Consider the following 25,213-nt stretch of genomic DNA (forward strand, 5'->3'; position numbering starts at 1 on the left):
TCTGGGGGAAATTAGACTGCTTGTTCTCCTGGGGTGAGTGCAACAGGACCTGGGGGGAATTCATCCCCGAAGAGAGAGGGAGGGAGGGAGGGAGGGATGGATGGATGGATGGATGGATGGATGGACGGATGGATGGAGTGATGGAGTGATGGAGTGATGAAGGGGAGGGACGGCTGGTGGATCTACAGTGATTTGGGGGACTTTGGGGGTGTTCTGGGTGCCGGGGGCAGAGAGGAGCCACCCAAGGTGAGGGGAGAAGCCTGCAGTTACTAGTCACTGCTGGGCAGACACTAAGCTGTTACTAGCAGTTACTAGTAGTTACCAGAGCCAGCCAAGGGGAGGGGAGGGGCCTGCAGTTACAAATAGTTGCTGGGCAGATAGTTGGCCGTAACTAGTAGTTACCAGGCAGTTACTAGTAGTTACTAGGGAGACACTAAGCTGTTACTAGTAGTCACTAGTGGTTACCAGGCAGTTATTACAATGTTACTGGACTCTTATGAGTAGTTACTGAGCAGTTATTAGGCAATTACTCATCTCTTACTAGTAGTTACTGGCCAGTTATTAGATAGGTACTAGTATTTCTGAGGCAGTTACTAGTAGTTGCAAGGCAGATACTGAAATGTTACTAGTGGTTATCAGAGCCACCCAGGGTGAGGGGAGAGGCCTGCAGTTACTAGTAATTGCTAGGCAGATATTTGGCAGTAACTGGTAGTTACTAGGGAGACACTAAGCTGTTACTAGTAGTTACTGAGCAGTTATTAGGCAGTTACTCATCTCTCACTAGTAGTTCCTGGACAGCTATTAGACAGGTACTACTATTTCAAGGTACTAGTATTTTCAAGGCCAGGCTGGATGGGGCTTTGAGCAGCCTGGTCTAGCAGGAGGTGTCCCTGCCCATGGCAGGGGGTTTGGAACTAGACGGTCTTTAAGGTCCCTTCCAACCCAAGCCATTTTATGATTCTATGATTTCTGAGGCAGTTACTAGTAGTTGCAAGGCAGACACTAGGCTGATACTGGTAGTTACTAGTAGCTATTGGGCAGTTGTGAGGCAGTTACTAGTCCCCAGTCAGGCCGCTGAGGGGGAGGCCTGGGCCGGGCCGGGCCGGGCGCAGGCCAGCCAGCGAGGGTGGGCTGAGGACTGGTGGGAGCAGCTGCGGGTGCCAGTGGGCCCGAGGGGCCGGTGAGGTGAAGGCGGCCGCGGGAGGAGCTCCGCACTGGAGAGGAGGCGGCGGCCGGGGCCCGTAAAGGCATACCGGCCCTGAAAGTCCCGCCGCAGCCGCGCTGCCCTTAAAGGGCTTCAGAGGCGGCAGCAGCTCCTCCCTGCCGACAGCGCCGGGGCCATGGCGGCGGAGCGGGGCGGGAAATCATCCCCTTCGCCTCCTCTCGCCGCCTTCCGCCGCGAAGGTGAGTGAGGCCCGGCCCGGCCCGGCCCCAGCGGGACCGTGAGGGGGAAGGTGGTGACAGGTAGCTGTCAGACCACGGCAGAAACGTGGTAAAGCGGCTCCCTCTGTGAAATAAAGTATGTTTTCGTGGTGCCTTTGTGATAAGGCCTTTGATGGCAAAGGTAGAAATTAATGAGGAGCAAAATGCAACGAGAGTCTTGTCTGTATTTTGAACGTGGAAGGAGTAGGGAGGGTATCTGCAATAGGTCCAAGCTGTTTGATACGCAGGTTGTAAAAGATAGTCTTATATTTAATTCTTCAGTGCAAAGAGGTCTTGCTGTAGCTTCATAAACTAATCTCATGCTTATGGGACAGTAAGATGACAAACAGGTTACTTTTATACACCAGACCTGTGATGTGGAGCCCTGGAATTGAATCCTACGGTTGTGGCTCAGAAGTGATGGGAGCTTTCCGTGCCCTCTCCTTCTTAGGTAATCTCTCCTGAAATCAAGCAGATGGCACCCAAAAAAAAAAGTCTTGAGCTTCCAGAAATGCCAAGTTGTTCATAATGGGTATAAAATACTTGCACGTTGAAAGGCTTTGGTCAGCAGTTTATAAGCATGGATTATTCAGTTGTATAATGAAAATTGAGTTTAAAAAAAAAAAAAAGCCACACACAGCAATGCATAAACATGGGCTTTGTTAAATATGGAAAACATCCTTTAACAGCAGATTTCCCCATTGTCAGTTAAATTTAGTAGTATTCTTGAACAGAAATAACTCTGGTAGAATGAATCTGTTTAAAAAGCTGGCAGCTATTTTAAGGAAGAAAAAAGCAACACAAGTATCTATGTTCTTCAAAGGAATATACTTGGGGAAAGCTAGGAATGTGGTCTTGCTATGTTTAGGTTTAAATTCCATTTTTCACACATTTCTTGAACTGAGTTGTCGCGTTCCTGAAATCCAAAATGTGCTTTGGTGCAATAAGGCCTTTAACTTTAAAAGTACTTTGACCTCCTGGGAATTTCAAGGGATTTTAGGAGTCTGAAGGTTGTGTTTCTTAAATTCTCAGTGTTTAGAGGTAGCGCACACCCTTATTTTTAGTGCACAGCTGGTACAGGTTTTGTTGTGACCCAGACACAGCAAGGATTGCCGGTTATGCTTGTCGGTAAATACCTGTGCCAAACAGAGCTGTAGAACTGGATATTATGGGCAATTTCTGGTTTGATAGCCTGTTGAGGAAGGAGGGTATCCTGTTCTTAAATATGAAATTAGTAGTAACTTTTGGCTTTGGAAATTTTCTGTGGCAACAGTTCTTGCTAATTTCTTCACAGGCACGCAACAGGGTTGTTTGGGTTTTTTTGGTTTCATTTGGCCTAAGGGTTTCTTTTGACTCAGTGTCAACAAGATAAAAACCCATGGTACCTGTAAGAGTGTAGTTAATCTGTAGTTACAACTATGCATCCTTTTTCAAGACTCAGTATATAGCTCTCTCATGTTATAAATGACTAATTTTCCCCTCTCCCTCCTTTTCTATTCTACACATCCTCACTTACCGGAGGTGGGGGGGGGAAGAGTTGGGTACCAATTCACTGACTAGATGTTTCTCACCCAGCATTCCACAAGCCCACCTTAAATAGCATTGAGCGTAGGGTGAGAAATAACGTTGCACAAACTGCTATCATACAATCATATGGGAGCATTTATATGTCAGAAGAGAGCCGGCCAGAAGGGTAAGTAACTTGTCTTAACCTGCCCCAGAGAGTTTGCAAAGTGGGGATTGGGAGGTGGATTTCTTATGTGTTCTTAAGACCCAAGGAGAGTTAAACCACAACAGAGTGGAAAGGAAAAAGGGTCTGTTGTCCTAAGGAAATAACTTAATGCCTGGCAAGGAAACTAGCAGCTTATCCTGCAGTGTCTAATACATTAGATTCTCATTCAGAAGGAACCAGACACTCCGCATAGACTTAATCAGCCTTCAGTTGCACCCTATTCCCATTTTGACGGTGTGTTTCAAGAAGTACAGCTGGATCAAACTATAGTCACAGAAATTTTAAAAAAATCAGAAATTTGTTTTCTGAAATCCTGAGCAATATATTACAGTAAAAGTTATTTGACACTTAGCAACTTTTTTTGCTGGTAAAAGCAGAATAGTTGATTCCAGTCTGCTTCAGCTGTGGCAGGCTTGTCCAGCTCTTGTGGGTGTGATAGGATCAGAGGTCAGTGTGATGTTCAGCAGAGACAGAAAAGTGGAAACAAGAGGACTTGAACCAACAGGGAGAAAAGAGAATCAAGGAACTGTATTGCCAGAAGGAGACACTGTAATTTTATTAGTAGTGATTGATATATTGTACTTCAGTCTTAATGCTTTAAAATATTTTCTCTGTCCTGGCTGAGGTCAGAGCACTAAGAGAGCAAAGTGTCTTGCTGCTTGCTCACCCTGGGCAAAAAGGGGAGCGTTATGTTTCCACATGAATTGCAAGCTGCTTCTGTTGTGTGTCAAGGCAGATGACAGATCCAGCTGGCCATCAAGGCTTTTAGCACTGTTTTGGTTTAGTTTGTGCGTTTGAGAAGATTTGGGCAATGCTAGGTTTAACCCCTGTTTTGTTAGTGTAGTTGTACGCTTCAAAGGCCTGGTGCATGTGTACAGGCCTACCCATGTGTCTTAGTCAAGTCTGCAGTACGTGTAGTATTCAAAGATGCATATAAATGCTTGTACGTTAACTTGTTATGATATTCTCTGGGGAAAAATCTTACAGTTTGTGTGATGAAACTAGTTTATGGAAACAGTGCCAATATTAACAGCATTTGTTTCCAAACAAGAGTGCAGTTTGGCATTTTTTTATAACCAGCTGAGCTTTCAAAACAAAGCAAAATAATTCAAAAGGATATTCAGGGACTACACTCGCTGAGAAAATGAAAATTTAGCGCTACCACAGTATTGTTTCCTTGGAGAAACATCTTTCACCTAACAGCAGAAATCAAAATCTGTCTGGTTCAGCCTCCCTTCCTCGTATAGGAATACAGTGCTGTAATACCAGAGTTCAGTGTGTTTGGTAAGGGTTTTTAAGTTTGTTATCTTTGCCTGCCCTTTCTAAGTTGGGTATCTGTGGATATCTGAGTTTATTCCTAAGATTGCTTTCTGACTGCTGCTGTGCAGTGACCATGCTTTCCTGCTGTACCACAACCAAGAGTGAGTGGGTTTCAGTGATCCTGTTTGCCTGCAGTTTCAGACAGCTGATACTTTTAAGCATTCAAGCTTTTGTTCGTCTTTCATCCTGTTACAGAGTAGGAATGTGATTGCCTGATTACAAGCAATAGAGTTTGCACATCATGTAAAGTTACAGCCAGTCAGCTGAGATGAGATAACTGACTGCGTGCAGGCTCCTGCCTTTCTTACTTGCAGAATAAAGCAAATTACTGCAGCGCACGTGATGTAAATTAACCTGTTTTACTTTGCAGCTGGGACAGGCTTCAGCATGCACACTCAGTTACTGGGAGGCTGACAGGTGGTAGCCTGGTGAGGTGCGCTAACCCCTGCTGTTCGTGCAGATGTGCCTTGGAGAGAGCCATGTGAAAATGTGGGTCAATATTTGCTCTTGACAACTTGCAGTTGCTGAACTTGATTCATGTATATCCATCTTTTTCTCATTAAAATGCTATGTTTGCCATTGGCGTTTGAGGGCAGAATTTGGCTGTGTTGTTTTGTGGGTTTAGTACCTTGAACTTAAAACTTTATACCTTTGCCTTAAGGGATTTGTCTAGCCTAGACTTCTTCTTTACTACATTATTCTGCTTTCTGTCTTCTCTACCCTCAAGAATGGGGAAAGAAAAATTAATAATAGACTAAAGCTGGGAGCATTTCCTTTTTAATCAAGTGGTAGAAAATCCTGGGCTGAACAGGCTTTTTTAAATTACCTGGTCTCTGATATTTTAATTAATGTTAGTATTTTTCCTACCACATTTATACTGCCCTGAGGAAAGCCTTTTTTTCCCTGCCTTTCCTACGTGGCATGCCACAAAGATTCCTCTACAATTAACCTAATAAAAGTAAGAAAAGAGATAGCAAAGGTTTCAAGTTGAAAAGACATTCTCAAAATCTCAAGCAGTAAAATATACATGTACGATAATGTTAAAATATCCCTGAGCCTTCTCACTTCAGTGTTTCAATGCCTTAATTGAATTGCTGTTCCACTGCAGAAGATTAAAAAAATAATAAAAAAAAATTAAAAATGCTGGGTGTGCTTCTAGGATCGTAACTAAGAATCGAGAAACAGTAAGCAAATCATTGTCTTTCAATGCAGACACTAAGAGCCTGATTTATTATTATTAGGCAACCTGTTCTGTTCCAGATTTCCAAAATCCACCTCTGTTATTTTGATTTTTTTTCAATTTCTTTAAATTGCTTCTGTTTTCTTGTTAAGAGATATGCTGAGCACCTGCAGTTTCCACTGTCTTCCTGCAGTTTCCACAATCTTCTCAATTTCAGTGTTTGAACATTAAAACAATCAAGTTGATCTTCATTTAAGGATGTGTTCCTCATTGCCTATTGATTGCTCCTCATTCTGTATTGATTTAGGGTGGGTTTATTCTCTACATTAAAAGAATAATTGTATAAAACACATCTCTGGAAAAGTATTTTTATAAATGTTAAATGAATGAGCAAAAATATAAATATAATGAATATCATCTGGATATTCAGGTGATGCTTGATGTTCTTTGTCTTTGCTCACCTATGTTATTCACTATTATGTCAGACTGCTCTTAATTTTACTTCATATGAAGTATTTAGCTTCTGTGTCTTCTGAACGGTCTCAGAAGATGCCAGTCAGAAAATTATACCAATAAAAAGTATGCTGGGTTTTAAGCATACATTCATTGTTATGATCTACTTCTGCTTTCATAACAGATTTTTCTATTTACTTAGACATTTTTATAAGTCATGTTAGAGATAACAATGACAAGTCATTTTTACAAGAGTGAAAGTGGATGTGTTTAGGAAACTTTCCTTGCACCAGTCTTTAAAGTTTGAGTGGTTTTTCGGTAATTAATAATCTTCAGTGATTCATGGCTTGCCTTAATGATGGAGGCTGGTAACAGTGAAACAAACTCATTAAAACATTAGACCTGAATCAAATTATTAGGTTACATCTCAATCTCAAGCTTCGAAGGTGGCATCATAAAAAAGAAAATTATGAAGCAGAACTCCAAGTGCGACTTAAATAGAACATTGACTTAGAAGGAACAGTAATGCAGCACATACACTGACTGTGTTTCTTTGAAGAAGAGTAGAAGATGTCATCAGTGTGCCCTGTGGTTTGCTTCTCCAATCTTTGGAAAAAAAAATATCTGAAAACATACTCATTTTTTCCTGTGGATCCATGTTATTTTCTTTAACTACTGACTATGAATTAAGATTACACAGCATTTTATCCCTTCTGTATCAGGTATATGTTTGCCATCTGGAATGTGAAGATCATAACTCCTCCGAGGCTGGGTTGACCGCAGATCAGGACAACCTGTCTTTGCTACTTGTGCTCAGGGCTGGCTATATGTACCTGTTGTCCTGGTTCCGGTGGGGCTAAACCACGACACCTGTCTACAGCCGTAGCTCATCAGGCTCAACGTTCCAGTGTACTCTGATCCCTGCGAAGTTGAGCTGGTGATCCCTGTGAAGTTGAGCTGGTGTTACTGACTTTGACTAGGACCCGATGGGACTTGCAGTCTCTGGAGGCCACAGCACCATTAGAAAGAGGAACAATTCCCTCTGTTACAGAAGCGTGGAGCAGCCACCATAAAATCACAGAATGGTTAGAGTTGGACGGGACCTTAAAGATCAACTAGTTCCAATCCCCCTACCACAGTGAGAAGTTATAGCGGAGGTGCGTTGTATTGGCAGTAACTCTACTAAGTCCTTTTCAAAAGGTAACTTGTAAAATGCAGCTTAGATGGGAAGGGTACTTTCTCTGATACTTTCTACTTATTTCATACTTAAATAGCAAGATGTTGGCACCTGGAGTCACTTACAAAAGCACTTGGTTTGAAACATTTGTTTTCTAAGAAAACCAAGGAACTTAGATCAAGGATGTTCATACCCTAACTGAACACAGAAATTTAAAGGGATGCTGTTTATGCCAATTCTGTTGTTTAGGATAATACTGAAAGGACCCATCAAAGTGAGGAACAGTTAAGTTCATAAGAATTAGTTTTCACTCATCCCTTTGCAGTAGGTAACTAATTTCTCCCGTGATACTGTTGCAGGAATCAGAGATGCACAGAAACGAAAACCAGAGTTTTCAAGCTTAAATGCCTAGATACAAACGTACCTACATTTAAGGGCATTGATAGAATTTAACAAGTAGGCAGCACACCTGAGAGTAGACCCAGGGCCTCCCAATCATACCCTATCACTGAACAGTTTGGGGTTTGTTTTGCTTTAAGTCACTTTTGGATGCAACTGAGTAACATCAACAGTTAAATCCTCCTTTCCATAGATATCTGTATATTTGATGTTCACTTTCTTGATCTCGTCCTTAGGTCTCGAGTGAACTGTTTTTACTGTAGTCCTGCAATGCGATTTTAACACAGGCATCCAGAATTACCAATAATTATATATGTTTATAAATCCATACTACTAAAACAGTTATTTGTGTGGCTGGGGAATGAGTAGTGGGATAGCAACCCGTCTTAGCATTCATTTGAAACATGAGCAGAGCTGGTGCGTCCCTTTCTCTTGAGATATGCATGAGATGAGTTATTTAACACCCAGATCATTTTGAATTTAGCATCAGTAAGGAGCTCTCTCTGGCTCGGTAAGGAGGGCAAGGACTAAATGGGCAGGGAGAACCAAAGCATTGTTTAGGGCAAGGTTGCATGATATTGCAGTCAGTGTTCATTTATTAATTCTGCAGACTGTATAGGAAGGCAGCTTTCCAATCTGTATCTGGTATTGGGAGCACTTGGCACGGCAGATACTTGGAAGCCCAGGAAGGGCATGGCTGTTCTGATATTTTGTGGAGGTACTATCTAAGTAAAGTAACTATGAGGGTGTCTGGGAAACAATCTAGTACTGAATCAGACTGGGATTCCTGGTAAGCTTGAGTAATAAAGCACAAGAAGGCAGCCAGCGTTTTTGCTGCATGAGAAGTTGCATGTGTATTTCATTAGAAAACAGTGCCTGAAGACAGACAGCGATAGTGCTGTCTGGTTTCAGGTAGGTTTCTCAAACTTTGTCATAGTGTGGAAATATAACCAGCCTTTACCATCTCAAATCAACCTACCTTGTCCCATTTCTCTGTGCAGAGGGATAAGCTATCTTTCCAGCCTCATCCTCTGTTACCTCCTCCCACCTTTGTCTTCCTTCTCTGTTAGGACTCTGTAGCCTCTGCAGCGTATCTGAAATGTGAATCTGATTGTAAAGCAGCCCTTTATTAAAATGCCCAAGTATCTCAGATGACTACTATAGATTAATAGTGTTACAAAACTGAGAAGGAATACAGATTGACGTTAGTGCTTGTGTGTTTTGGTTTTTTTGCATTTTGTAGGCATTTTGATTGGCACTGTGAGGGTAATGAGACACTGGAACAGGTTTCCCAGGGAAGCTGTGGATGCCCCATCCCTGGAAGTGTTCAAGGCCAGGCTGGATGAGGCTTTGAGCAACCTGGTCTAGTGGGAGGTGTCCCTGCCACTAGAGTGGGGTTGAACTAGATGATCTTTAAGGTCCCTTACAATCCAAACCGTTCTATGATTCTAACTAAAAAAAAATATTTTTGGCACCTATTCTGAGTCCCAGACTTTAAGCTCTTGAATCGTATTAAGAGCTGAAGTAATCATAAGGAATACTATAGTGACTGCTGAGAATTAGTAGTCAAAAAAATAAAAAATATTTTATTCCTTTCTTTGAAAAAAGAAGTGAAAACTTCACCTGTTTTTCTGGTTTTCCCTTTAGGACTATGCTAATTCTAACAGGTTGTCACGAAGGGTAGCAGTTGTCTCCCAGGTATGCTTTCTTTGGCCTTGACAGTCCAACAACAGCAATATTATCTGTACGTGCGAATATCTGCTTTTTTTTTTAAGGACAGCTTATAAGTAGTACATTCGTGGAAGTCTAGACTGTCACATTTTCTTTCTGGGCATACAACTGAAGCATACTGAAGCAGGAAGACGTTACCTGACTTACCGGATGGATTTCTCCCTTTATGCCGGGGTGGTACTTGAATGCTCATTTCCCATTCTATCTAATCAATCAGCTTTGACAGGTACATTTCTCAGCCCAGTTTCCTCTGAAAAAAAATATTTCTTAAGAACTTAGGAAGAGTAGTGCAAAACCAAATGGGTGGGGCTACAATCTACTGGTGGGGCAGATGGTGTATTGGTGAGCTGATAATTATGTTTGCTTGAAATGAGTGTGTAAATGCATGTGGTTAATGCATGCAGCCTCGTGTTTCTGTAGTTGTCCATTGTCATCCTGGCTCCTTCCCATTTCTGTGCATCCTTTTGCTGTGGTCAGTGCCACCTTAAATGGGTGCAGAAGCTCTTTTTTTTTTTTTTTTTTTTTTATGCTTATCCTATACCCACTAGAAATGGGCTCTAATCCTTCCTGGTTCTTCTAGACACGTAAAAATCAAGAACTGCACTCTTATTTTCAGCCCTGTGTCTTCATGTAAATGGGGCACCCTCAAGACTACTGAAGCCCCAAAGCTAATCATTTTAATCTACCATATGAGACCCTGTGTCTTTTAGTGACAGCCTTACCTGATGTTAACACCTGTAAACACCAACAAAGCTGGATCACCTGTGCTTTCAGAAGCCATGCTGCCCAGGAGCAGTCCTTGCAATATCGTTACTGTGAGGTGACAGTGAAAACAGGGCCGTTACTGAAGAGAGGTACCAATTTGGTTGATGAGATTTCTAAGCCAAAAGGCCAGAGGGACTTGTTAACAGTGCTCCACTCCTCCCATGAACATTGAGTTAAATCTTTGAGGGATCTTTGCACTTCCTTTAATGAGACCTTTTGAGTATCTGGAGTTAATTGGCTGCGCTAAAGTCACTTGGATAGCTCTTCTTAGCATTTCAGTAGGATCAGATTCATCCTTTGATTGCCAGAAACTCCTCATGTGTGCTGCTTCACTTTGTGCATCCTTTTAGATATATAAACTGCTGTTAGTATTTGCTATTGCTATAGTATATCTTTTCTTAGGATATCAGTGGACTTCACAAAACATGAGGTCTCAGAGCAGGTCTGTGGCAGTACCAGGTACCATAGGTTTCGTAACCTAGCTGAGAAAACTGTGGGAAGGGCAGACCAGAAGACCTACTAAGAATCACATGAGAAAATATTGCCATTGGGTCATTAGTAAATAGAAGGTGTGAGCTGGAGTGATATCTCCAGTCCAGATAGTCCAAAGACCTGTTTTTTCCTCTGAAGTATGGGCTGTTGACAAACATAAACAGTTTTTTGGGGAATAGCTTAAAAGTAAAGGAAAAGCTACACTGAAAATTACTGGTTGACTTCATCCTGTGGCATGAATGTTTTTATCTTTTGTTAAAAAAAAAAATTAGTCTCATGCCTTGTATTTCTATAACATTTTTATCCATATCCATTTATTAAGGAGCCAATCCCTTTGTGACAAACAGTAGGTGATCTGTTCTGCAGTGAACCGTTTCTTAATAACGGAAAGTTGATTTGAACAGTTGTTCCAAAATTGATTATACCGGTACCTTTATTTAAATATTTTGGAGGCATAAAAATTACAGGGTCAGTATGGCAGTTCAGCAAGGCTACTGCTTTTGATTCGTTCTCTGAAAATTTCAGTTTCCGATGGCATGGTTGCAAACTGTAAGGCAAGCTATTTCTTTAAAACGCTTTTCTTCGTTGCCAGGGAAGATGTTTTGTGAATCTGAAAGCTGAAGATCTTAAGTTCAGTTTAATATTTATAGAACTGGTTGTACACAGGCAGTGGTAGCATAGATTTCCCTGTGCTCTGTCATTTTTGTGTGTTGCAAATGGTCTTGAGGCATAGCTAAAAGGAGAAAGGGCAGACTTGTTCGTGACCCTTCTCTGGAAGTGAGCAGAGATGTGTCATTTAGCAGAGAGGCCTGTTGATGTGCGTGGTTGCCATTGGGAAGGAGTCTGCAGTTGCCCAGGCTAGACTGAAGACCATTTACGACTTACTGCCCGGTTGGGATTTGAGTGAGAGACACATCACTTTATTCCTGAATTTGATTTTACTCAGTTCACCGGAGTACCATGTAGAAATAAGTTATCCAAGGCATATATATTTGCCTAAAAATCCACTAACTTTACAGAAAATAAAGACTTATGTTTATATGTATCAGTTTTCATGTGGTTTGAGGCTGAAATTATCAGATGAGGGTTTTTAAAAGCGGCTACCCAGCATTTTCGGAAGTGCTAGGTAGCTGTGGTTCCGACTGACTTGAGTATGCTGTACTGCTGCTGTATCCTTTTTGTGGATCAGGATGTTCTGTCCTAGTTCAGTCAAAGGAAAGCAGACAGGGTTATTCTGTGCTTCACTGCATCTTACTGACAAAGCCGGAACTGAACTCCCAGGCTATTGCTAATATAATAGCAGGTGAATGCCAAGAGCTGCATTAAAACAGGTTATGTTACCATGCTCATGCTTTGTATTCCCCAGCCAAGTTATTGTTTGGGAACGCTCCCTATTTGATGCGATACGTGTTAATAGTCATCTTGTGGCCACGCAGAGAACCTGAGCAGAGCAGCTCTTCAGGTTCCAAAATCAAGGCAAATGTTGTGAACTCTCTGTCTTTTTTTAGATCTCTCTCTCTCTCGGGGGAAACAAGTTCTTGGGCTTACAGTGCTACCACTGTTAGACTGAGGTAGGAAGCTTCACTGAGATTATTGTAGCTCTGCATTCATCACTGCTGACTCAGCTGTAAAAGCATAACCTTATCTCAAGAAAAGATAGAGCCAAAATAGAGGGACAACAGTGTTAGGTGAAAAACTGAAAGAGTTAATGAGAAATAGAAAACAATACTATAAAGAGAAAAGAGAACTAAGAAGATGTGATAAATTTACAAAGAAGAAAGAATCTGAGTAAGTCAAGTCCTGTCAACCTTTTTACGATGTTGAAGAATGAAAACAACTCTTATAACAATGAAAAGCAGTATTTAAAACTGTCCCTAGCATGTATATTAGTGCAATTCATCAGTTACTGCAAAATGCCATTGAGGACAAGGACACAGCAGGGTTCAGCATGGCTCCAAGAGTCACAATGGGAGTTACTTGGACAACCATACTTCTGGTCTCTATAATCCAATCTTTTCATTGCAGTGGTCAGCCAAGAAGAAGGTGAATTAAAAACCCAATTTTAATTTCACGTTACGATGCTTTTTAGGGTTTTTTGTAGCATGTGCTTGATTGGGTTTTGTCTGACAAAAATGCTTTGCTGTTCACTGCTAAGTCAAGGAAAATAAGCATAGAATACTGTCCTTAACTAATATAAAGAAGTCTGTCTTTGAAACAAAGATCTGTTTTCCAGTGAAAGGTTATGCAAATTGAAATATAGTGAATACGGACCATGGTAGTAGTATTTCATAGATTTGTGTCTAGTTACATTGCAGTTTGGTTTTTGTTGTTTTTTAATAGAGAATATTGTTCCATTTATCTTTCTCTAGGTAGCTATGTTTTTACTGTTCAATACACTTGAGCAAACTGGTGCAATTTTCCTCTGTAAGTGGCTTTTTCTGCTACAAACTTTGGCAGTTCATGCGTTTCAGGTGCAAGATGGGCTTTCAGCTAATGCCCAGAACCAAGTTATTGGATTTTCTTGTGTGGACTCAAGTTGTTCATTGTGGGGCTAAGCTATGTGAATCAGTAACTGTAGAATATTGAAGACTTCTAGATGACTTATACCACAGAATAACTACAGAATAAGGTTTCAGAAGCTTTTCTCATCTATTGAGCTGTTTCCAGACTTCTTTAAACCTCTTCTTTAAGGAGTATTCCCTTATTTAACTAACTTTATGACCTAGTCCAGTAAAAATCCTCCTTTTTAGGCCATTAATCAAGTATTTTGGACACTGTGCCTTATTTGAAATGGACTGAAAACCAATGAAGAGTCTTTGTCTTCTTTGTTTTTAAGTCTAGGTACTCTTACAGTAATACTTCATGAGTTCCTGAGAGCAATACTGCTGTAAATAGGAAGACTTAGGTGGCTTTACAGCATTGTTTGGAAGCTACAAGGCATGGTGTGATTCAGCAGATGAACATTGGTTCCTTTGTCTTGTGCTATGTGTGAATATTCATGTGTTTTGATATTTTGTTTAAGCAAAGACACGCAAATATATCTTGTCCTAACTACTGGCTGATTTTTGTCTTTTTCTCTTTCTGTTTAGATGACACTTTAGATGAGGCAACAAGGAAAGACCTTTTCACCGACACTTTCTGTAAGGTTTGCAGGGCAGTGCTGCAGTTTGAGTCTCAAAGGGCGTCACACTATAAGGTAGGCTGGAAGGGAGGATTTCTCCTAGCAAGCACTGGGGCTTTGATTGGTTTGTTTTGAGTTTCTACGTAGTGTTATATAAGGCCACTTACAACTTTTTATAGTGTCTTTTCCCAAGGCCTATGCTAGGCTTAGACATTAACCAGACGTGAAAATGAAAATTGTGGATTTGGTACAGTGAAGGGCAATCACCTGCATATTGCAGCATGATTTTGGAAGGAACTGGGCAGGTTCAGGCCATGCTGTACGTGGGATTGAATCAGATCTGCGCCACGTGAGCCAGAATATATGTATGTCACAGGGCAGTGCTAGCTATAGAGGATCAAGGTCATGCCTTCTGATGCATCACCCAGTGATACACATGTGCTGCTCTGTGCACCAGTGTCTGCTTGAGGCAGGTTGTATGAATCATGCTGAAGGCATTTATTGGAACAACTGTGTTCCTTGGGATATGGCTGTAGACATGGGAAAGCATGCTTTATTTTGAAACTTGATCTTGAGGGTGTGCAAGTTTGCAGGCACAGACATTTCTGTCTTTTTCGTTTTCCTTGAAAAAGTTAAAGTTTAAAATGTCAGTTGCTGTCGGGAGTCTTTCTTGCTATTCACATTATTAAGACTCAGGCCTTGGAAGGTGTTGTGTTTCCTAGCTTTGATTTAACTTAGTTGTACAGTTGTACTGTCAGAACTTCACAGAGTTGAGACCCTGAATTTGATTTTCTATTTCATGGATCAAAATCCAGTTGAGGATAATGGATGCAATTGTTAAGTTACCTGACTTCGTCATTACAAAATGAACTGACTCTTTCTTCTCAGTTGTCCTTGTATTGTCTAGCCAGGTATGATAGGTCTTCTTTCTCTTTGATAATATTGTTATAATACCCTGCACTGCTCCTCAGAATCCCTAAAAGACATCTGAAAAGCATCAGGTAAGAGAAGACAAGTTACTTGTTTTGCTTTGTAGGTTACCACTGTATCACGTGGTGCCCACGTGTATAGTGTGGCACGTGGGTAAAGTACACGACAAGTGCGTGAGTTTGAAGGTTATGAGTTCAGAGGGAATCTAAGAATTAAAAAATAATTGCGTCTGAGGGAAGTGTACGTTAACACCCAGTTTTGGTTACCTGGACTATCGTATCATCAGTAGAAAGGTGTAGAAATCTCTGTAGACTCTAAGCGGGAAATACTTTAACTCAGCTTACAGGGAAACCTGTTTCTGTCCACTGACTGTATGGGGAGACTAGACTTCTTTTTTAAGAAGGTAAGTTAAGTTGTGCTTCCTGTCATTCTTGTGTGTCACGGTATGGCGTGGCTTTCAAGTCCCCCGGGCACAGCAGACTTGCTCTGTGGCATGGCTGCATTCCTTTCCTTGCCTATTTTAGCATTCCTGTTTATAAGGGAACATATCAGGATTTTTGATTCCCCAAAGAGTTGAGAGTAGATGAGTCTGAGGGGTGTTTGAGGCAAAACTTATGAGTAATGCTAAGTACTATATTATTGATTAAAGTATAGCATTGTTACATGAGTTGGCATTTGTCCGCTTGTGGCTCCGCTTTATACAAATACAATTTGGCAAGTGTTGAAAGCAGTTTTTGATGAATGAAGTCCCAGTCACTGGATATGTCACTACTTGGATCCTTATTACTGAAACAGGAATAATTCTAGTCTCTTCCCAGGGCAAAAAACATGCTCAGAAAGTTCATCATTACATCCAAACGCACAGGGAGGAAGATGAGAGGCAGGAGCATGGCAAACAAAAGAAAACGCATTGTGGGAATTTTCAGGTGACTGTTCCTCTTCATTGCTAAATAAAACGTTCCTTTGTATACTACAGTGAATGCTAGTAACTGAGCTTGCCCTTGCCTGGTTTCAGGTGGATGGGAGTGGAGCAGTGGACAAAAACAACTACTGCAGTCTCTGCAACATGATTTTTACTTCCCCAGTTGTTGCTTTGTCTCACTACTTGGGAAAGATCCATGCGAAAAAGCTGAAGCAATTATCAGGAGACCAAGCCCACGTGCCAGCACAGAGCATGCGGCCTGTTTCTGGTAAGAACTAAATAGTTTGCTTTGCATGTGTTTCCTTGTCACTCCCTGAAACAAACATATAGAAGTACCTTTCTACACTTGCCATGTCTCTATGCCTTTCTATTCTACCAAAGTCGTGGAGCTGTCATGTGGTGACTCCTTAGGTGAATAAACGAAAATATTACCCTGTGCAACTCTGAAGCCACGGAACCTTGCTTTCAAATTCCCTATCCTTCATTAACCAAAACTAAAGGCAAATATTTCTGATTTTTTATTAAAGAAACGTGTTTATTGTTCTTCTGAGAATTCACTGCAGTCCCAATAAGATGTTCCTCTGCTAAATTAATATGATAAGAAATTAAAAAACAATTAGTCCACAAGCAACACTTAGCTGGTGTTAGTCCTGTACAAGCTGTTGAACTGTATTTAAAGATGGAGCATAGTGTGTGTGCTCTGAATCACCCTCTGCAGAGTAAATCTCTCTTCTTAGACTGCATAAGGACCTTAGAGTGACCAGCTATCAAACACAGCTGTTTTGTAGGTATCTGATGGTGGGGTTTCTGAATATTCTGGGACTGTCGTCCTTATCTGTACTTTCATATCCTTGCAAGGACTAAGATATTTTATAGTCTCTTGCAAGCAGTATAGCACCCAGCAGCTCTGTAGTTCTGCAGTCACCTGTTTTGCTCCATGATTTGGCCTTTCATTTGCTGTGCTGTCAGAAGATTGATCCTCTACTTCCATGTCTCTAGCTTTACAGAAGCCATTGGGTAAGAAACCCTTGCTGCCTTCAAAAGCTGAAGAGTCTTCATCAACCTCCAACATAAGGTTGAAGTTAAATGATGCAGATAAGTACTGTAAGCTCTGCTGTGCTCCCTTCAATAATCCACTTATGGCCCAGCAGCATTATGTTGGTAAGAAACACAGAAGAAATGAAGCACGGAAAAAGATACTGGAGGAGCTGGGAGACAGAGCCATCCCTGCAGAATCCTGCACAAATGGTAAGCAGAACATGAGCAAGTGTTACAAGCTCTGAGTGTAGCTCACATGCTCGGTTCTGATTTGTTCAACCAACTGCCTGAAATGATAGTCTTCTCCTGTGTTACAGAACAAGTTCATTTCTTCCTTTCTGTTTGGTCTATGAACTGCTAAAGTTCTGTCTCTCGCAGCTGTAGATTGGAAAATATTTCTTACTGACTTAGTGGCCCAAGTCCAGTCCTCACCAAGTTCTGCACTCAAATTCGAAGGACCATAGAAATAGCTCAGTCCCCTAAATCCAAGGCCAGGTTCAGTTGTATCTGCGTCGTTCTTAAGATGTTCATCCACCTTGTTCTTAAAAACCTTCTGTGCTGGAAACTCCACAACCTTCATAAGGAACATCTCCCAGGACTTACCTTCATGATGTTAAAACCTTCTACTGACATTGAACTCAGCTCTCTCTGACCACAGTGTATTTCTTCACTGTGCACAGAATGAGAAGCAGACACAAGAATTGAATCATTTGTTTCTTTTTTGTTTCATTCTTTAAATAATTGAAAACTAGTGTCATGTCTTCCCTTAATCTTTTATTCATGAAACTGATTGTTGTAATTATTTCCATCTTCCCACATAAGGAAATTTTTTTCCTAAACAATCATTGTTCTCTAGCCTCCCATCAGGACTGTATCCAGCTCAAGCACTATGTCCAAAACCAAGGCCCAGTTGCTGTGCAATTTTATTCATTTTGAGGGGGCATCATCTAGTCCCGTTCAAGAGAACTGTCAGTCCTTTCTTTAGTAAGAAATTCAAAACCCTACCTGATAGTCAAAAGTCATTGTTAGTGTAAAACGTGTCTCATTGAGTCATGCTATAATTTAAACAAAATAATACATTTTGTTGCAAAGCAATAGCTCATTGGAATTTATGCTGCATTTTGCTGATGGACGAAGCACTTGGGTTTGCATGGGGAAAAAGGTTACTCGCTGGTTTAAGAATACTTGGGTCTATGGATGATATAGCTTGTAGGAGAGGAGAAAATGGCAACCTAAAAAACATAAGGGCTTTCCTCACCTGACCTTACCTTATATTTGCCTGAGACTTCATGTACCATAGAATCATAGGGCTGGAAGGGACCTCTGGAGATCATCTAGGCCAACCCCCCTGCCAGAGCAGGGTCACCTACAGCAGGTTGCATAGGAACACGTCCAGGTGGGTTTTGAATGTCTCCAGAGACGGAGACTCCACCACCTCCCTGGGCAGCCTGTGAATTCATAATGTACTGTATTGACAATTCCCTCAGCATCTTCACAGGGTTGAACCAACACTGCATTGAGCATTTGTAGGTAATGCTTAAACTGATCTTACTTTAATTATGTCTGGGCTGACTGGATTGGTATCTGTTGGTGCTTACTTTGGGTCAGGTATTTACAATAGTATTTAATTTTTCAGTACAGTTCATTCTCATCAGCACTTGGCAACAGTTTACTGGAATTACCGTGGATCACTTCAGTCATCAGAAATACTCTTTGTTAATATTTAAACTATGGTTACACTGCCCAGCTCCCTTCATAAGTATTATTCTAGTGTAAAATTGCAGCAGAGACTTTATATCTGTCTATAAAAATTGTTCATGGGAACATTATGTTAGGACTCTTGCATGGGATGGGATCGTGTTTGATCGTGATGGGATCGCTTTCAGTTTTGTCTTTCATTTGTAGTCTCTCTAACCTACAGCTTCCTCCTTTTCAGCTATTGGAGTTGGTTATTACCTGTGCCCCGTATGTAACGTCATACTTACATCTGTAGAAACGTACCAGTCCCACGTGCAAGGAAATAAGCACCGGCTTAAGTAAGTCAATAAGTCTTTTGTTACTATTCCTCTCTAGTTTGTACTTTCACACTTTTTCATTTGCCCTGTTGTCTCCTGTTAAGTGACTGACTAGTTCATGGGGATTTTGGTTTTGTTTGATTTTATTTTTTTTGTTGTTTAGTTTACTGGTTTAAAGGGGTACTGTCCATTTAAACGTCGTATTTTGTGACTGAAATCCAGCCTCAGAGTTCCCACAGTTGCATCTTCGATGATAACCCACAGGGAAATGTCCTGAAACCTATATGGTTTTCCCACTTGTTTTGCTATCTGGGGGTAGCAGCACCTCTTTTGGTACAGCATCTTCAGTGCTCAGTCTAGAAGTAAATGGTCTGAACTTAAAGACTTCCACTGACAGGGCAAAAAAGACCTTAATCCGGAAAAGTGCCAAGTCTCCATCAATTGTGTTGCTTTCAGGTTTCACCAACATGTATCTTAAGTTTGGCATAAGATCATTTATGGAATAGATGATAGCTCTTGTACTTTCCCTTTTACCCAGAAGAGGGCTTGTAGACTGTGTAAATTGCAGAGTGGATATCGTGGTGATTTATGATGTACTTTTTAGGGCTTGCTGTGCAAGTAGGCTATATACCAAAATTGCTTACATGTTAAGCATTTTAATAAGACAAGTTTTAAGTGAAGGCGCAATAATAATAGAACCACAAGAGACTGATGTAGAACTGATTTGATTTTAGATGTTTGTTTAGTTGACAGAATTAGAGTCCCCCAAAACAGGAGTGTAGGGAACTGCTACAGGCCTATCTATAGTTTAACGAAATGAATGTATAAAGCTGGTGTAAGGGGTAGGTCTTCAGAGCTGCCCTTCCCATGGGGGATATCTTTGTCATCTAACCACTTTATCTTCCATCCTGAGGAAAGGGAGAGTAGAATATAAACTAATAGATAGTTTAGCCTTGGGAGCACATTTATCTTCTTTGGGGTTTTTACCAATCCAGGTTGGTTTTTTCTGTTCCGATTTGTTTCTGCTGTGGAGTCACAGTTTGAAAGCAATTTTCAGTTTGCCTGAAATTACTGTACTGCAACTGTTCAATAGAATGAATCTCATAAAGAAATTAGTAACTTTATTACTTGACAGTCAGTATATGACGTAGTTGCTTCTTATCCGCAGCTAGTGGGAGATTAGTTGTTACGAGAGAATCTTAAATTTTCATTTTATAAATGTATGCAGTCATTTTAAACGCATCTTATTCTTGCAGCGTCTGTGTCACAAGGAACTCATTTGGTCTTCATAAAGTTATTCTGGATTTTCAGTTTTCACAAAAAGTAGAATCTGTTCCATGTAACTTCAGCTTTACAGATAATGACTGTGTGTAACAGGGTCCATGCAGTTATACGGAACAACACACTTGGAATATGTTCTTTTGTAACTCTGAAAATAAGACTTTTTTTTTTTAACTCAACTGACGCTAAGCAAATTGGTCAGTATTAGTAACTAAGACTTTCTATCCAATTTATGCAGAGAAACAGTGCTTGTCAATCACAAGAAGAAATCAAAGAAAACACATAGCTCCTTTCAAGATGAATTAACAGATTACGTTAAAGTTCAGAAAGCTAGAGGTCTAGAGCCAAGAAGGTGTTTAGGTAAAGAGGAAGACAAAGAGTTTCAAGATAAAAACATCGAAGGAGAAAGTGACCTCGGTGAGGTTGTATCTTCAAACTTTAAGTGTGAACAAGGCCAGCATTCCAGCCTTTTCTCAGAAACCCAGTCACCTACAAACACTGGGGAAAACAAATCGCCAAGCTGGCTATCATCTTATGAGCAAGCACTAGAAAAGACACACAATTATCGCTATAACAAGGGCTACTGTAAAGAAGAGCAGGCATCTGAGGTAGAGGTAGCCACCATCAGAGATAAAAGCTTCAGCCTATCGGTTGCAGAATCTAAAGATGGCTACAAACCTATGCTTGCTGAAACTTCTGCCAGCTCCTACGGAAAAGAACAGAAATTTCAGATAAAACATTTTGAGGTGGAAAAATACATCAGTGAAGAGATGAAGTATGAGAAAGAAGCCACAAAGCAGAAAAGGAAGACAAATAGTGAAGGTGCAGATTTTGGAAAAGAAAATGAGAAGCAAAAGAGAATTAAAAATGAGATAGACTTGGTAAATGAAAAGAAATCAAGACCTTACAAAGGCAACGGACTGAAAGAAAACTCTACTGAGAAAGAGCGCAAAAAGCACAAAAAGGATAAAAAGAAGCTGCAGATAGATGTCAAAAGAGAAGAGGAGCTACTTTGGGCTGAATCTATCTTGGGATATTGATAAAGGTTTTGCTTAGCTTTAAGAAGTTGATTCTGTTTCTAGACTCACTTAACCATTTTGTACTGTACTGTGACTGTTGTGTTGGTTTTTTTTAAGCAAAGTTTTTGTTCCCATCTGGAAGCAAGAAAGAGCCTGTCTTCTGAAATGTTTGGGCATTAGGTAGGCATCAATTTTTAATCATCTTACACTTACAGCAGCCGTTGCAGTGATGCAAGTTTGAAAGTCTGTAATCTCTTATGGAATATATCGCAAATAAGGGTCAGTAGCTCACAGAATACTGTTGGAATTTCACCAAAATGTATAGCTTCTTTCTAATGTTAATGGTGCCTACTACTGAGGTTTCTATAATTCTTCTAGGAAAGTACATAAACTCGTCAAATAAGGGCGCTACAGTGTTCCTGGACATGTATGTAACCATTTCTCTCACAGATTTAAAACAAGAATGTGAAAGGCTTTTGATTCCAAATCTTATTTGATATCGGAGGTTTTGAGGATTTGGTTTGGTTTTTTGGTCGCACAGTTCTGAGTGGAAAATGAGTCTATTAAAGATGCAACTGGTTGTCAGATATGCATTGTCTAGTAGATTTTTCTCATTGTAATCCTTATTTTTAGTTCAATTTAAGAAACACTACAAGGTGCAATATGCAAAATGAATTGCTACCATGAGGGTATTTTCTGTTTCGTTACTCAAAGTAATGTACAGAAGAGTGAAGCTAGATTTGTGATCCAAACAATGCCCTGAAAAATCAGTATCAGCTTTTTATTTCCATTTTTAAATGCCATGTCACCAGACCTTCATTTGCAATATGAATTTACATGATTGCGGCCTGAGTACGGACGTCCTACATATGTGGAATTAACCGATGAGCTCGGACGATGGTGTTCAAGCTCTTGTCTTTCTCCCAGGACTCTCAGTTGAGACCTTCGGTGAGCCATGAACACTGGAAATGCTCCAGCCTCTACAGGGCCTGGGCCAAGGGAGGCTGCCAGAGAGGAAGAGGAAGAGCACATTGTCCGCCTGCACTGTGCAGCGCTGGGGTTGTGTAGAGGATTTGAAGCCTGGATGATGTCTTACTGAAAGCCGCTGGATTGAATAAATACAGTTAAGCTCTAAAAAGTGATCGTTTAAAAGCAAAGTCATAAGACAACACTTAGCATCTCTCTTAATGCCTTTGGGTTGCAAGAACGCTTTTTCTGAGCCTTGATGTGGGATTTGAAAGCCATCACGCTGTTGGTTTGCACCACTTAGACTGCGCTTTCCACTCGGTTAGTCTGTTTGTAGAGGCACCTGTGCTGAGCTGCTGCTCTCTCCATAAATCTGCCCAACTGAAATTTTCTGTTGTGGGTTATTTTGGTGTGGGATAGAGTAAAGACCAGGGCCCCCAAGCCTTGAATTCTGTCTGATTTGTCTTAGTTTTAGTTTTGTGGGTATAAGAAGTAGGTTGAAAAGTCATGAAAATTATGTAGCCTGCTTTATTTTTTAAGGATTTGTGTTTTGTGGTTGATTGCAGTCTTGGATTTAGATGTTTCCTGCTGATGATAAAGTTATAAATCTGAGTAGTTAGCATCTGAGCCGTCAAGTAACTTAGTCCGTCCTCTAAAAGGCAAGCTTTCGGGGAGTCTCAGGAATGAGAAGTCAGAGGTCCATGGGGATTCAGCTTGAAGTTCAAAGTGTACATAGGGTTCTTTTTCTGGTCCCCTTTTCTAATCTCCCCTGGTCTTTGTCTCAGGTTGATAATGCCTCCGCTTTCTTCAGTGGCTCTTTTTCCTTGCTCAGGAGTTACATGCCTTTCTGTGTCTTTCCAAGGACTCTTTCACTTGCTTTCCTTAGCCCCTGCTCATCTTATGAGGGAATCTCAAGTCACATTTTCTCGTTATTGTTGCTTTTCTCATTATTTACTTGGGAAGAGAGAGGATTCAATCATAACTTACTTAAGCTAACTGTTGATGACAGTGGTGAGCTGTTATAAGCTGCTAACTGCAGCCTGCTTGTACTGTCCTGCAATGTAACTGGGGAGGTTTTCAAGTGCCCTTTCCTATATACATATATATATATATATGTGTATACTCTTTGCTGTGAGAATAACGGCAATGTTGCAGCTTGTCTCCCATGTAAGACAAATAATGACTTTCTCTTCTCCCAGGACATTAGTTTAGCGAATCTTGGGGCATTGATATTTCTGCCACTCTGGCAAATAGGGCTCTACAAATATGGCCAGTGTCTCACAATTATTAGTAAGGAACCCTTTCTCCAATATGGTCACATACGCCTCCTCTCCTTCAGAAGTCAGTCTAAGAAAACAGGTCTAATAGACCTCCACCAGACAGAAAGGCCATGGTGCAGTACTCTGCTTGTACGCAGGGAACAGACTAATTGAAGGGAAATAAGCACGAGGTTACTTGCTTTTGAAATAAGAGTTGCTCTTTTGGAGGTCAGGAGAAGGAGAGTAACAGCTCCGAAAATATGGTAAAAGTATGACTTGGCAGAACAGGGAGATGTTTTTGGTTTTTTCAGTGATAATTCCCAAATCTGTACTTGAACTCCATACTCTCCTCGCCCAGCACTGGAAAGTGGTTGCACAAACTATGTAGAAAAGCTCTAAACCAAGTTTCTTGGTATGAAACATGAAAGATAAGATTCCAAAAGCAGTGTTCTTGCCACATTTTGATTAAACAATGATAAATCTATGATGTAAATGCTGCAAATGAGACATAGCAGATTCTCATCTAGAAGAAGTGACTTATAGCTCTAATTTAGATGTGATATCCAATTTTCTGAGGTCATAAATAATTATTATTGTTCGTGTGTTTTGATTGCCTTGTTCCTACCCTTTCACTTTTGTACCAATAGTTACCTACATGCTAGACATTTTAAAATCCTAGGCACAGAGATTGATGACTTCACCCTTCTGTATATACGTCTTTTTTCACTTCTTAGTAACAAAGGAATCCACACTGTCTGTAATGAAAGCTAATTCTGCTCATCTGTTCCTCCCATTAAAACTCCCAAAGCATTACAATTCTGATTTGAGAACAAATTAAATCACAGATCTTTCTGTCACATCTGAGGAGATAGACTTGCAGATCTGACTGGAGACCCCTTGGAGTCAATGGTGTTTTATGCAGGTACAAGGGTTTCTCTGTGAAAGCCCAACAGCACTAAATTTGATCTGTCTCCTCTTTCAGTAAACCTATGTGCTGCTTGGCTTTGTGAAAGAGCTGCCCTAAATGAAAAAGGCAAGTTAAAACTGTGTACACATAGCTGAGCACAAAAACAAGGTTAAAACTGTTGTTTAAAGCTGGACTTAAGTGAAGACTCCTGTATCTGGATCAAGTACTGAATTCTTCCGAGGCCTCTTTTTTCATCTACAGGTGGTGCAGAAGCGGGGACTCCGCCAGATTTATCCTGCCCATGATGTATCCCTGAAGCAGGCTGCTGCTGCCAGTTTCCCCTCCTTTCTCCTGAAGGTTACCATACCTGGGGCATCCTTGTGTCCCTGCATCTGCTGTTCTCATTCACAGGCAAATGGATCAGCTTAAACAACTCTCTGTAAGGGTCGCTGACTTTAGAGGGAGGCAAGGCCACCCTCCTGCTGTTGCAGGAATAACAAGAAATGCCTGAAAGCGTCGGAGTTGCGTGTTCAATGAACACGTAATAGAGCCTAGATGCTCGCCTCTGAATGCAGCTGTGATGTTCAGTGTGCTGTGAAGAGTGGCACGAATGTGCTGTTCTGCAAAATACTGACAGTTTTTTATAGTTTTTTTCCTTTGTATGACTTTTTATACTTTGGTTTCACGACTGTCCGCAGTACGTGAAAAATCTGTAGTGAGATCCTAGTGCGAGGTCTGTCTGAAAAAGGCCACAACTGAAACAGGACATATCTTTCTGCCTCCTGTGCAGTGAGCAAAAAGTTGTTTTCACGGTGGAAGGTTCTCATTTGAAATCTTGCCACAAAAGGGAGAACCGCTGAAGTCGCCTTGCATGCCCTGAACTCGGGCTGTGGTTTTAGCAAGGCGCACTGGGAACGCTAACACCTGGCAAGTTAACCCTGCAGTTGGCCTGTGACACATACCCTCATCATATCTAACCTGCTAACTTGCCCGAGCATATTTCTGTAAAGATTGAGAGGCATTCAGCTGAAATCAGTGTAAGTCACCTGAATGCAATGCCTTGAGCTGCATCTCAAATTTACTG

General features: G+C 40.9%; 1 protein-coding gene across 2 annotated transcripts; it reads left to right on the plus strand.

The window, feature by feature from the left end:
- Positions 1–1,179: 1,179 nt before the first annotated feature.
- Positions 1,180–21,584, plus strand: KRCC1 (lysine rich coiled-coil 1). 2 transcript variants are annotated; one of them, XM_074589001.1, is made up of 8 exons: positions 1,180–1,404; positions 13,761–13,867; positions 15,062–15,125; positions 15,541–15,648; positions 15,738–15,912; positions 16,644–16,892; positions 18,619–18,718; positions 20,217–21,584. In XM_074589001.1, exons 2-8 carry the CDS (start codon positions 13,773–13,775, stop codon positions 21,016–21,018), a joined length of 1,593 nt encoding a protein of 530 aa, XP_074445102.1. In that variant the 5' UTR covers positions 1,180–1,404; positions 13,761–13,772; the 3' UTR covers positions 21,019–21,584. The 2 variants fall into 2 exon arrangements, with proteins under 2 accessions (XP_074445102.1, XP_074445101.1); XM_074589000.1 differs by lacking the exon at positions 15,062–15,125 and having other exon boundaries at positions 1,243–1,404.
- The last annotated feature ends 3,629 nt before the right edge of the window (positions 21,585–25,213 follow it).

Source organism: Larus michahellis, chromosome 5 (genome assembly GCF_964199755.1).
Source record: "Larus michahellis chromosome 5, bLarMic1.1, whole genome shotgun sequence".
Classification (NCBI taxonomy): domain Eukaryota; kingdom Metazoa; phylum Chordata; class Aves; order Charadriiformes; family Laridae; genus Larus; species Larus michahellis.

Bases quoted from the DNA above. Each gene is read 5' to 3' on its own strand.
- KRCC1 (XM_074589000.1), top strand. From the start codon at position 1,341: ATGGCGGCGGAGCGGGGCGGGAAATCATCCCCTTCGCCTCCTCTCGCC. The intron at 1,405-13,760 runs GTGAGTGAGGCC...CTTTCTGTTTAG, and splicing joins CGCCGCCTTCCGCCGCGAAG to ATGACACTTTAGATGAGGCA. The intron at 16,893-18,618 runs GTAAGCAGAACA...CCTCCTTTTCAG, and splicing joins TGCAGAATCCTGCACAAATG to CTATTGGAGTTGGTTATTAC.